The sequence below is a fragment of the Catharus ustulatus genome, chromosome 1, assembly GCF_009819885.2.
Source record: "Catharus ustulatus isolate bCatUst1 chromosome 1, bCatUst1.pri.v2, whole genome shotgun sequence".
Taxonomy (NCBI): domain Eukaryota; kingdom Metazoa; phylum Chordata; class Aves; order Passeriformes; family Turdidae; genus Catharus; species Catharus ustulatus.
The window spans coordinates 136,823,679-136,836,647 of record NC_046221.1 but is presented as its reverse complement, the minus strand read 5'-3'; the positions used below and the strand labels follow the sequence as shown (position 1 = coordinate 136,836,647).

General features: G+C 42.6%; 1 protein-coding gene across 1 annotated transcript; it reads left to right on the top strand.

The window, feature by feature from the left end:
- Positions 1–2,617: 2,617 nt before the first annotated feature.
- Positions 2,618–10,921, top strand: GEM (GTP binding protein overexpressed in skeletal muscle). Its single transcript, XM_033080954.2, has 5 exons — positions 2,618–2,951; positions 4,671–5,013; positions 8,067–8,143; positions 8,614–8,818; positions 10,410–10,921. The coding sequence occupies exons 2-5, from the start codon at positions 4,680–4,682 to the stop codon at positions 10,685–10,687; spliced, it is 894 nt and encodes a 297-aa protein (XP_032936845.1). The 5' UTR covers positions 2,618–2,951; positions 4,671–4,679; the 3' UTR covers positions 10,688–10,921.
- The last annotated feature ends 2,048 nt before the right edge of the window (positions 10,922–12,969 follow it).

The window sequence follows — 12,969 nt, the reverse complement described above, 5'->3', positions numbered from 1 at the left end:
CACTGCTTTTATAACCAGTGGGAAATTTCTGCCTAGTTGCTCTGGGCATCACCTGCTCTAATTGTAATTGGCTGGGGAAGGATTGCAGAGCTGCAGTGTTTACTTCATCCTGGCTGCAGGGAGAATTCCTTTAAGATGTGATTAATGAAACAGAGAGGGGATAAGATGGAAGAAAAACAATGCCTCTGAATTTAAATATTGCACCAGGCAGTTACGTTCAAGCACTCATGTGCTTTGTGACAGCACCAGCCTTGTGGTTTGTCTCTTCTCATGCCTGTGTCTTGGGCAGGCACAAGACTTGTGGAAGTGCTGACCAGCAAAGAGTGCAAAAGGGCTGAACAGACCAGACTATGGGATTGGTTTTGTCCCTGAGAAGGACTCAGTTCATATATTTCAGTACTCAACCTGCTGTTTTCCCTTGTAAGTACTGGAGGCTAAAAAGGCTGCATCTCTCCCCAGCTTTAAAAACAAGTGGGAAAGTGTTTCCCCCCAGACAGAGTGAGTGAAGCTCATGAGTGCTGATGGCATTCTCTGAGGAGCAACAACACTTCATCCTGTGGATGCTTAGTGCAGAATGGGACCTGGAGAGATAATTGTTAATTGTCCAGCTGGAAAACCAGAGTAGGTTCAAAAGAGACAGTACAAAGGAAAATACATATGCAAGCTTCCCAAGTACAAGCTCTTCATGCCATGTTGGGACAACTCTTCTGGATGGCTGTATGGAAGAGAGATATTGTGTAGTTGTGGGGAGACATGTTTTCTTTGTCTGCCTTGAATTTTATGAAGAGGATATGAAAGATGACATCCAGCAATTCCTAATCTAACAGCAACTACAACTAAACACAAAGGCTTTTCTGCCTTTGGTTTATTTCTTCTGTCTGCACTTTCTGCTGTGATATATGTTAAACAATTGGGTGAGACATTAGAGCCTGCAGTTCTGCTGCAATCTCTCTGGTCATAAATCTCTCCAGTCCTGCAGTGGACAGGTTTTGCTTTTTCACTCAGCGGTGAGAAATTACAGACAACTTACAGAGAGCTATGCAAACCTGAGGTGCAGAGCATTGTGCTCCAACCACCCACTCACCTTCATGGTTTCCAGCGTGTTTCAAAAAAACAAGCAACTTCAGTTGAGTATGCCAACAGAAAAAGTATTTTTGCAAATCCATGCCACTGACAGTCCTGGAGAGAGTTGTAGTTACATTTTGGGCAGTAAGTATTACCCCTCAGTACAACCCACACAGAAGGATGTGGCACTTTGTGCTCTTTGGGATTATCACTCAGCAGCAGCAGCCTGGAGCTTGATGTGTTAAGAGAGAGATGAGGTGAAGATGCAGGACCTGGAGCCAGTTCAGCTACTGCCAAGCACTGAAATACAGGTGAAGGAAAATCAGGGCAAATTTCTGCTCAATTCTACCCTTGGTAGGTCTGCATAATTTCCATGTACATTGATGAGTACCTATTACTTTGTGAAAAGCTCTTGGCTTTTAAAACTTGAGAATGGGTCCCTGAAAATCCTGATGAAAGACACAGGAATGCAATAAAGCCAAAGGGGAAACAAAGCAAGGAGATTTCAACTGCAGTGTTAAAAAGAGATGTTTTCTCCACATAAGTGTTCCCTTCAATAAAGATACATTGTCAGTTAAAGATTTGCTTGCCTGTAGCATGGAAAAAAATTTCCCCTGTTTAAAACCAAAGTTGTTCAGACTTTCTAGGATAAGAACTTGTCCTATTATATTTAGGGAGCAGGAGATTTTAAATATAAATGTAAATATAAAATGTAAATATGTAAATATAAAAGAAAGCTATAGGACCTCATTGTATTCAATCTAGAGTCTGGATGATTGGGAGCTGACTACAGGGTTTATGTATACTCATATAAAAGTTTTGGTAGCCCTAGCAAGTAGTTCTGTCACAGTTTCTTACTCTTCCTTTGTTAATGAAGAAGTATGTTGTTACGAGTTCCAACAGGTTTGGACTTCTTTCCTTCTGGCAGAATTTCTCCTACCACTCAGCTATGAGGCTATAAAAATTTAAGGACCAGACCCTGGGTTTGTGGCATGTACACTGTATAGTGATTGTTCCTGTGCACAGCATCAACACTGTGTGACTGTGCAGACTTTGTGTGTTCTGATGCATCTTTGCCAATATCCAGCTGCAGTGAGACTGAATTCATAGCTGGATGTCTTTCCAAGCCCTTGGTAGCAAAAATATTGAAGCAGAAGTGAGAGAGATGGTTATGCAGTTCAGGAGACTGGTACAGCCACTTGGAGGCTGGCAGAGAATAACAGGTTTGTAAATGTTGGAGCTTTAAAAACAAACAAACAAACAAGCAAAACTTCAACAAGCCCCTAGAATAATACTCCTACTTCTAAAAAAATTTCAAAATAACATTCAGATATTTTATTCCAGAGAAATGTTTTGTCCAGCAGGGGGTTAAGTGAGTTTTGCAGACAGAGAACAGATATATAATGCATTTAGAGAATTTCATGCATTAAATAAACTTAGGTGATTTTTAAATCATCATTAATTTTGATAACATTTGAATTAAAAGCTGTCTGAGGCTAAATGCCATGTATTATTTATTTTTGTTCCACTTTCCTGTTTTCATCATGCAAGAACCAAAAGTGTTTATTTTACTGGCAATATTAAAACAATCACATGATTTTGAGTAAGTCTTTTGAGATTGTTTGCAAGTTTTTTCTCTTCTGCATGTCTGCTTCCTCCCAGCTGGGGGCTGGCTGTTGTATGGAAAGGCCAGCCACGTCACGGAAAAGCCCTGTCTCTGATCAGATGGGCTTAATATAAACCAGGTTTGCTGAGAGAGAATTAAAGAGGCAGCCCCAACGCAGGAGAGGATTTACTTCGGCAGAGCTGCTCAGTGTGTCACAGCCCACCAAGAGAGAAGGGCACTGGGAGCAAAGGACTGGACTGGCTGCAGGAGCCTGGCACAAGTAAGAGTGGATTTGGACCCAGACTTTTCTTGGAGGTGCTGGAGACCCAGGCAGATAAATGCAGCATGGGGTAGCAAAACCAGTCTGAACTTGGAGCACAGTGTGGGACAGGGACTCGTTTGGTTTTTTTTAAATGAGGGATGACAGTTTGTTAGAGGGTAATTGTAAAATGTTTGTGATGGTTTTGTGAGTGACTGCTCGTTGCAGGTTGCGGGTTACTCTGTGTTGTTTGACTGAATGAGATCTGGCTTTTTTCATCTGGTCTTCTCAATGGCAATACTGCAAGGAAAAAGTGCTTTTTGGAATTCAACCACAGTAAATATTTAATTTTGTTTGTGAAGCAGCCTTTGCTTAGTGCGTGATTTCTTCTTTAGATGTATTTCTTGCTGACAAAGTTACTGTGACCAGGACCATGCAAAAGATGTCATTTTGCCCCAAAGTACTCCACATCACAGAGAAAATATGGTGTGTGCTGTAATAAGTTCAGACAGTGCTTTTTCTATATATTTGTCTTAGGTCCTGCTGGGAATTTATTCATAGTTTTCAGACAGTTTGGTATGAAGAATAGCAATTTGTCCTTATTGCTTTACTGTACTATTTATTGTTCATCACCTATTGAGGTTCAAAAGTGGTTGGGGGAATTTTATGAATAATTATTCCATTTACTGATATGGAGGAGAGAACCAAAAAACATCAGATGCAGGGCAAAAAAGAAAAATGTCTAAATAATGGTCACTTTGGGAGCTGGAATGCATCAAAGTAACTTTCCTAAAAATGGTAGCTCTTGGCCTGTGAGAATGACATCACTCTTCTCTGCCTCCAAGCAAGGCAAAATAATAGAGTTTCCTAAGTAAAATGTAATTAAGAGCTATGCTTATGTAAGAAGAGTGAACCTATCTAATTAATTGTGCGGTAATGAAATCATTGACTTAATATCTATAAATTAATGAGCCTTTTCTCCCAGTTATATCTCCTGTTGAACCTATAACTTGTACCTCCTCAGAAAAGCTGTTGGATTTCACTATGTCCTCCTTCTTACGAGCCAAAAAGTCACTGTCTGAGGCAGAATCATTCTCTGTTTACCTGGCCACAGACAAGACCCAAATCCACCCCATCAGAGCAAGACTTGCTTGCGTGACTTTTTGTGCCAAGGCTGTCTGAGAGTGCAGTGAATTATGACTTACTGCTTCCCCAAGAGTTTTAGCTCTTGACTGAGACAATGAGAAAGATGCTGTACACCCAGCTGCACTGGCAGCTGGAGACAGCTGAGACCAGTGTCAGTTTGTCCCCAGTCAAGCCAAAAGGAGGTGAAATCGTCTGTACCACAGGCAGTCTCTTGGCAGGGCTGCAGCTGCTGTGTAGGACCGGTGTGGTGAGTGAGCACTGTCCCTTCCTGCTCCTCCTGGGACACAGCAATGCCTCCCTCTTCCCAGGACTGGGCTGCATTTAGCACAGCCCTGAGCTAGTAAAGGCTAAACAAGATGGGATTTAGCATGTGAGGGTGGTATTATCCCTAGGAAACAGGCTCTGTCTCATTAACCACTAACTAAAATATTTCTGTGTACGCCACCAAGTACACAACAGTGCAGAAGGGTTAATTTTTCTTTTCTCACACATTAGGTCCCTACAGAGGAGCATGATGTGGCCCCTTGAAGCTAGTAAGAGAGCTTTTCTAAGTATTTAGTGGGTAATGTTTGTGATTTCCCTATTTCTCACTAGGGGTTAAAAATGACTCTCAACAATGTCACCATGCGTCGCACCCACAACAGCAACCTGCACCAGCAGCAGCAGCGATGGAGCATCCCTGCTGATGGAAAGAATCTGCTGGTCCAGAAAGACTCCAACGAGTACAACCCACAGAAACGATACACCATCAGTCCTGATGAATATTACAGAAGGAGCTGGTCCTCAGAGTCATCCGACTCCGTCATCTCCTCCGAGTCTGGCAGCAGCTGCTACCGCGTGGTGCTGATCGGGGAGCACGGCGTGGGCAAGTCCTCGCTGGCCAACATCTTTGCAGGGGTGCACGACAGCATTGACAGTGACTGTGAGGTGCTGGGAGGTAGGTACTTGTGTCCTGGGCTGTTGGTGTTTGCTTGTAGTCAGCTCTGCCTGTAGTAATTGGCACAGCAAAAGAGAGAGGCCATGTAATGTAAACCAGAGGTAACAAACGTTTGGGTCTGACCACCAAAACTCTATTGAACTCTATTGCAGAACAAGAGAGCAAAATAAGATGAGTAAGATACTCTCCAACAATGATTGAAAGCCACTGAGATACAGCAATTCAGGTTCTCAAGCTATTTCATTCCAAAATACCTGTTAGAAACTGCCTCATTCCTGCCTGTGATGATGCTACACAAGAGTCTGCTTCAGCTTTCATGCTGGTCCAACATTTGTGTCACCACTGGCATCACAGGGCTGACCATAGCTTTCCTTGTGGACGAGAAAGCAACTGAAGGTCCTCATGATTTGCAAGAATTAAATACTTTAAAATCATATATAAAGAAAAAGTCACATTCAAAATATTTGTCATTAAAAGTCATCTCAGTCTTTCTGTATAAACACCTTGCCTTAGCAGAGGCTGTATGGACTTTGAGTAAAATACATAAAATTTTGAGTAAAAACCTTGTTTCATGTTGCACAGTATGTGTTCCTCCAGGAGGAAAAAAAGACAAAGGTCCTTCAACAGAGTAGGAAAACTCCTGTTGCACACTGGAGGAAAGACCCAAGCTGTAGGGTTCTCTTTGATGCTTGTCCCTTGCTTTCCCCCCTTGCTTTGTTTAGGATTGCAGAGTGTTCTTTAATCCCAAAGATCAGACCATGCAGAAGCTGTAGCACTAAGTCTTGAGCTATGCTGTGTGCAAGATGTTGACGTGGAAGGGCTGTGCTGCCACAGAAATCTGCTCAGTCTCTAAGGCTGTAGCTGCTATTGCTTTCAGGGGACATGCAGTTTGCTGCTGGGTTTTGTCACTATGAAGGGCTTTCTTTGTCTCTCCCATATCCCTTCCTCCTGCCTGTATTCCCTTGGTGTGATGGTGCCAGTGCTACCACAGGGAATTTCTGGGCATCTCTTTCAACCTTCAATGGGGCATAGGCAGGACAGCTTCTTTTTTGGGTGTTTAACTCTCCAGTTAGGAGAAGTTTTGCCCAGGATTTAAAAAAGCCCAGTATGAGGAAGGTTGAACTCACATTTTCCTTGCTTGCTGTCTCAGACTGGGTGCACAGGGATCTGTGCCTTTGGGGGATTTGAAATTCACTGGTTTAGGTATACTCTGCCTTCAGCTTTTGCCACCAACTTTTCCCATAGTTCTACCAGCTCCTCAGCCTGGAGTATCTCTGATAAAAGTTTTCCCAGTGCTAAATGACTGAAGTAGAGTAGGATCCTTGGACAAGCCCCTAGAAAGTGCAGCTGATTTGATTTGGACACCTCTGTCAGGCAGTTTTCTTCTTCTCCATATGAAACCGTGTGGTTTCCTCTTTCCATCACACTCCCAGCAGCATTGCTTGGAGTATAGCAGTGACAGATTTTCAAGGCCAGCTCTGAAGAGATAATTGGAAGTCTTGCTGTTGTTATCTCTCTCATTGTTTAGTGTCAGCTTCAAAAACATCATTAAATTAACTAAGCACTCACTTTCAGTGTGTTTTATATTCTACAGACGTTCCTTAGGACTGACCAAGGTTCAAATCAGTTCTGAATATGAATTAGGCATAGTATTTTCAAGGAGTGTGATTATGCATTTGTAGCTTCTCTATATGTAATGCAGTGCAGGAGTCTTCTGCATTTTGTTCTCTGGTGTGCATGGAGCTTGTTCTCTCACAGATGCTTGGTCATTTGAAGAAGCTATTTATTTTAACTTTGCAAACTGGAACTTTAGCTTACACACTGGAAATTTTATTACATGAGAGGATAGTTTCAGGGTAGCCAGCTCACAGAGGAGTACAGCTGCTTTTATGGAGAGGCTTTGCTACTGACCGTAAGACGAAGCTAACTCATGAACACAAGCCTTGTACTCTTGGGACCCCAAGGAAAACCACTCCTAGTGATTAGCTGTCTTTTTAGTCTTGACATTTTAAGCATGGGTCCATGTGACTATTTAAAATGTGTAATATTTTTGGCTTATTCTTTTGCTGGGATGTAGATCCCTAGATTTGAGGGAAGGCTCTAGTTACAATTTAGGGGAAAGTTCATTTCATCAGTGCACAGCAGGAGTCTTATGAGGCACAGTTTAGACACAGCGCTATCTACAAGTGTGGTTGGGACAGATCCTTTAAATGCTGTAGTACCTTAAGTCTGGCTTTTTCTTTTCACTGACCACTAGTGTGAGATTAGAAATGGGTCCAAACCCCTCAGTGCTCTTCCTAATATCCCCAGCTTTGGGGAAAAAGAAGAAAGATTGGTATCTGAAACATACTTCACAGCATGGGCTGATCAAAATTCAGAGTGGCAACAGCCTCCTTAAATCAAGGCCACATGGCATTTATAATCTAGGTATGAATTTTTATGGCTGCAGTACAAAATAACCAACCTGTGCTTTTTTCATTTCTCTGCTATTTGACATCAAAGGTGATGTGGGAAACCGTTTAATGAGAGAGAGAGTATGCAACAGAAGTCTCAATCTCTCTCAAACTCAACAGCTGTTGCCTCACAACACCGTGTCCTCCTCACTTGGTAGGCTGCTCGCTGTATTGCTCTCAGCAGCAGTGACTGTTCACCCGTAAATTGTCCATGCTAAAGCGAAAGCAAATATTTTCCATTACTCAGCCTCGCTGGACTCTGCTGCTCCCATGGGGCAAATGTTCAGCCTTTGGTTATTTCTTCCACTGGTTCTATTTTCTCTCTCCCACATAAGATAAAGAGACTATCAGTGAAAATAATGAACATTTTGTTTCCTGATCTTTCATCCTCCTTCATCTATCATGGAAAGTAAGGCAACCAATAATGAACAGAGCACAGATTCAGTGCTGATGGAAATGAGAAAAGAACTGGATGTGAGCCGGCCTAAAATTTGGCTCAATAACTCTGAACAAATCTCCCACGTTCAACAACTTGGAGTTTTGTAATGTATATGATGACACAAAATAATATATCACCAACCTTTCTGCTTTTCTTTCCAGAGGACACGTATGAAAGAACTCTGATGGTGGATGGGGAAAGTGCGACTGTTATACTGCTCGACATGTGGGATAACAAGGTACCTCCATTTGTTCTGTCAAATGCTGAAAGGAAAGTGTGTACGAATAACTGCTAATATAAAAACAAGTTTCCTTTGGGAAAGAAAATAGGTGTTTCCATACAGAATCATCACAGGATTAACCCTACCCTACATCAAGGCAAGCATGCCTAATGGCTCCACACTGTGAGCCTGAGAAATTCAAGTTTTCATTTTTTTTATCAATAAAGCAAAACATTCAAGCTTTCTTTTCAGACCGTGTTCATTCCAGCCTAAAGCCAGCACAATAAATTATCTGGGGCAAGTTTTTGCCCTCCTTTGTGGTGAAGTATTCATACCATCACCACATTGGAATTACTTGTAGTATAACTGTGATTCAAACCATACCCATTACAGTTTACAGCAGGAATGCATTTGGATTCTCTAATGTTTTACTTTCTAAGTAAAATCTGCTCTGGGCATAACGATGTCTGACCATTTAATTTGAACAGCGTGAGGGAGAATGGATTCGAGACCACTGCATGCAAGTGGGAGACGCCTACTTGATTGTCTACTCCATCACAGACCGAGCGAGCTTTGAGAAGGCCTCTGAACTCAGAATACAGCTCCGCAGGGCACGCCAGAAAGAAGATATCCCCATTATTCTGGTTGGCAACAAAAGTGACCTCGTCAGGTGCCGTGAAGTTTCAGTGGCAGGTAAGGAAATGATGAGCATAAACCGGAGATAAACATTAAAAGTCGTCTAGTAGCTTTTGGACAAACTGCACTGCTCTGGCTGAGGGAGTACATTGTGATCAGGACTGGGCAATAAAAGAGTAATAAAATAAAAGAGGACTGGGAAAGAGGGCAGAGGACTGGAAAGTGTCTGCCAAGTCCTTAAACCTTCCTTGGTGATACTGTTATATGTCAGATAATCCCTCTTCTATATTTATTAAGTACCATCATAAACGGGATTTCTTCCCTTCCAGCTCCTAGTGTAAGACCACTGCAATATGTGATTTCTCTGGTAGCTGGAAACCCTTTGTATTCCCAATGCATGTTTACGCATAACAAGTTTAGCCCCTTTTATTCTGCTGCCAAATTTTCTCTTCTTTATAACCAGTTCTCTTGTCCTCCCTGATGAATTAAAATTCCCTCTCAATCTTTGTTTTGCTAGTCTGGGCAAAAACTGTGCAACCTTTCAAAAAAGGTCTCCTTACTGCCTTGCTTTGGGATGCTAAATCAGCCTTTCCTTGGCTGCACACAAATGGATAACCACTAAGCCCATAAATAGGAATGGAGAGACTGTTGGGAACACTGCTGCTGGCTCTCAACATCTGCAGTCAGTAAAATCTCTTCTTGGAGAGTCTTCCCTAAGGCTGAGCTGACACACTGTAATACACAGCTGTGCATTAGACATTCTTGTCTTGGCCCATCAGAAACATGGGTTCTGCTCAGCATTTCCTTCTCTCTGCAGCTGTTCTGCTCTTCTGTTTCCCATCTGAGCTAGATTTTCTTTGCTTTCTGTGTGGATGTGTGCAGTTCCTCTGGCTCCTGTCACAGCTGCCCCAAGTGAAGAGCTTAAACTGAGGGGTTCATGGGGAGCCCAGAGCTGCCCTCTCATTCCTTTTTGCCCAGCCTGCATGTTCTTTAGAAAGATGGCAGGTGAATCCATGTCCCTTCAGTGGCCCTGGCAGTGAATTCACAGCAAACCAGAAGACAATAAACTGGCTTGTGTGTGAAAGAAAGCTGTCAGGTTTAGCTTAGGCTCATGTAATTGAGAATAAAAACTATGATTTCAGATGTACCCCTAAAGCCATAGACACCCTTTATTAGGGTTTTGTACATGTGTCTGTTCTCACTGCTCCAGTTCCAGTGCTCTGGTTCACACCCATGGCCCACGAAGGAGGAAGGTGCCCTGCCTGCAGAGCTGTGCTGTGTGCCTGCAGAGTGCCATCACCCTTCAGAGCAGCTTGAGGGAGTCTGCACTGAAGGTGGCCAGCTTGGCCTTGCTGGCCTCCCAACCTTCAGTGCCCAGCTCAAGTCCATCACTCTGTGCTGCCTTCACAGCCAGCAGCACGGACTGGGCTTTCCTGGGAGGGGATTAACCCCCCTTCCCCTGGGACAGCTGTGACAGGGCAGATCATGGGCTGGCAGGCAGTGTCAGCTGATTAAAGACTCATCTGTGCCCAGATCAGGCTTGAGGAATTCCCTGCTGGCTCTGAGTCCCTCGCAGGTGGCAGCTTGTCCCTGGTGCCCCCTCCCTGTGCCCCCATGTAACCAGGTGTGCACCGTGTGGTTTTTGCAGAGGGGCGAGCCTGTGCCGTCGTGTTCGACTGCAAGTTCATCGAGACCTCGGCAGCGGTGCAGCACAACGTGAAGGAGCTGTTCGAGGGCATCGTGCGGCAGGTCCGGCTCCGCAGGGACAGCAAGGAAAAGAACGAGAAGCGCCTGGCGCTGCAGAAGCGGAGAGAGAGCATCCCCAAGAAAGCCAGGCGCTTCTGGGGCAAAATAGTTGCCAAGAACAACAAGAACATGGCCTTCAAACTCAAGTCCAAGTCTTGCCATGACCTATCAGTACTTTAAGAACACTGGACTCTGCCAGAGCTTGTGGCATTTTGTGGACACTATCTAACTTTGTCAAAGGACAATCAATCAATCTATATTAGATTGGGCTATCAGTGACTTAGGTTCACAGTTGTGATTGTGATGATATGTGCTGGCATAAGAACAGCACAGTGCATGGAAATATCTCTTCCTTTTTTTTTTTCTTTTTCCTTTTTTCTTTTTTTTTTTTTTCTCAGTAGTTTTAAAAGAAAAGTATAGACCAGAATGACCCAAAATTATGCTGGGAACTATTCTGGAATACACCCATTCTTTATCCTCTCACCTACTAGAGTAAGAACCTCAAACTCCCTAACTTGGGAAGTGAATACTACTGTCTTTACTCTTTCTCCTTATTAATACTTCTATTTTAAAACTGTGTAAAGAATTGAGGAACTGACTGGAGATTGGTCCCTTGTCAGTTGGCTGGTCAGGCTTGAGCACCCACAGCTGAAAAAAAAAGCATTTTTGTAGAATAACCACAAAGACACCTGTTCGGTAATTATCTTTATTTTCAGGATTAGTTTCAGTGAATTTACACATCTCTTATTTTGAAAATATTTAAAGGAAAAATCCTATAGTCAAACAAATTTTCCTATCATGTTTTCATATTATGGGTCTGTTTAAAAATCATAGTAAAATTAAAATTAAAGTGCAAGTTGTATCAAAGTGCATCAAGTGCTGGATGCCAAACCTTTAAAAATCACCTGAGCTTTTTTATGCCACCACATGGACTTCTTGTATCCATCCTTGGCCTTTCTCTATGCCAGAGCTATGCTGTATTTATTGTTGTGCAAAATAACAAGCATTTTAATGTCAAGGGGAAATGTATTTATTACCAATTTTCTTAAGATAAAAATGTTAATTTTATTACTGTTTTCTATCTAATATCTTTTTTCAGATATGCAAGTTTTTACATGCCTTGTAATAAAATAAATAAAATGTATGACTGCCTTTGAGCCTCAGTATAAAATCCCTAAGAATGTTTCCAAGTAGAGAAAGGATTGTGCATGCTGGGCAGGTTTGCTCGAGAAGTGCAGTGATGATTCCTCACATCTCTGAACACGGGCTCCATAGCAACCTAGGATCTCAAGGCAGGAAGCACCAGGAGCCTCAAAGATGAGTGCACAATATCCCTCCTATAAAATGGGGTTGTGGTGACAGAGTTAGAAATAAATCACTCCAAGCAAAGTGTTCGGCCTTTAGCCTGTAACAACTTTAGAAATGTAGATGAGTGCTGTTACCCCAGTTTTGAAGAGGAACAGAAGTGAAATGAAACATTCAGGGTCAGAAAACAGGTAGCTGTGCCCTAACCCTCACTTGCTGTTGGGCATATTTCTGCTATTTGCCTCTTGACTATGCTGGTCAGAGGTACAGTCATTGCAATTTTGGCCCTGTGACTCAGAAAAGCCACATCTCCAGCCTGGCAGCTCATCTTCCCTGATGCTGAATGCACAAACATGCAACACGAAAGAGGTGAAACTTGGATTCCCCATTTTGGGCTGCACAGTTTTCATTCACCAAATGCTCTGGACAGGAATGAGCATGCTGAGTGTTCGCCCACAATTTCCTCTGCTGAGGAGATGACTTCTAGCAGTTCTCTAGGGGTAAAACATCCCATTGCAGAATGAATCAATGCTTGTGTGGTATTAAGATCTCTCTGGAAGGAAATTTCTGATCTAGACTAAAGTGTTGACAAGAACAGAAAAAAGAATCCTTTTGAAACGAGCACAAACAAGATGTTACTGGATTTTGGATGAATGCTTTTGAGCTGTCAGCATGCAACCTAAGGTCAAGCCAGAGCAGTCCAGAGAATTTAGTTTTCAGAACTTTTAAACTCTCAGAACCTTTCACCCATTTCAAAAATGAAAACAAAACTGCACAAATTAATTTTTAAGATTATATTTATGAGCTGAAAGTATAGCTGTATGCAAGCAGCACATTACCTGAGTCTATTCTATATCTGTCAAGCTACAAATCTAAACTAAGCAGGTTTTGAAGAAATGCAAAATGTCCATGTTGATCACATAGCCCTTCGGAATAAAAGCCATCCATGTTCATAACATCATTATGATGTCAGGATGCATTGATGGTATGATAAAAATTTGGAATTGCCCAGTAAGTTTTCATATCCTTGCTCATCTCCTTCCACTCCTTCCAGGAGAGCAGAATTTCCTTCTAAAACATATTTTTCAAAGAAAAAGCCAGTGAGGTAGCCCATTCCTTGGCCATGTCACAAGCTGCCACAAAGAGCTGTGCAGTGG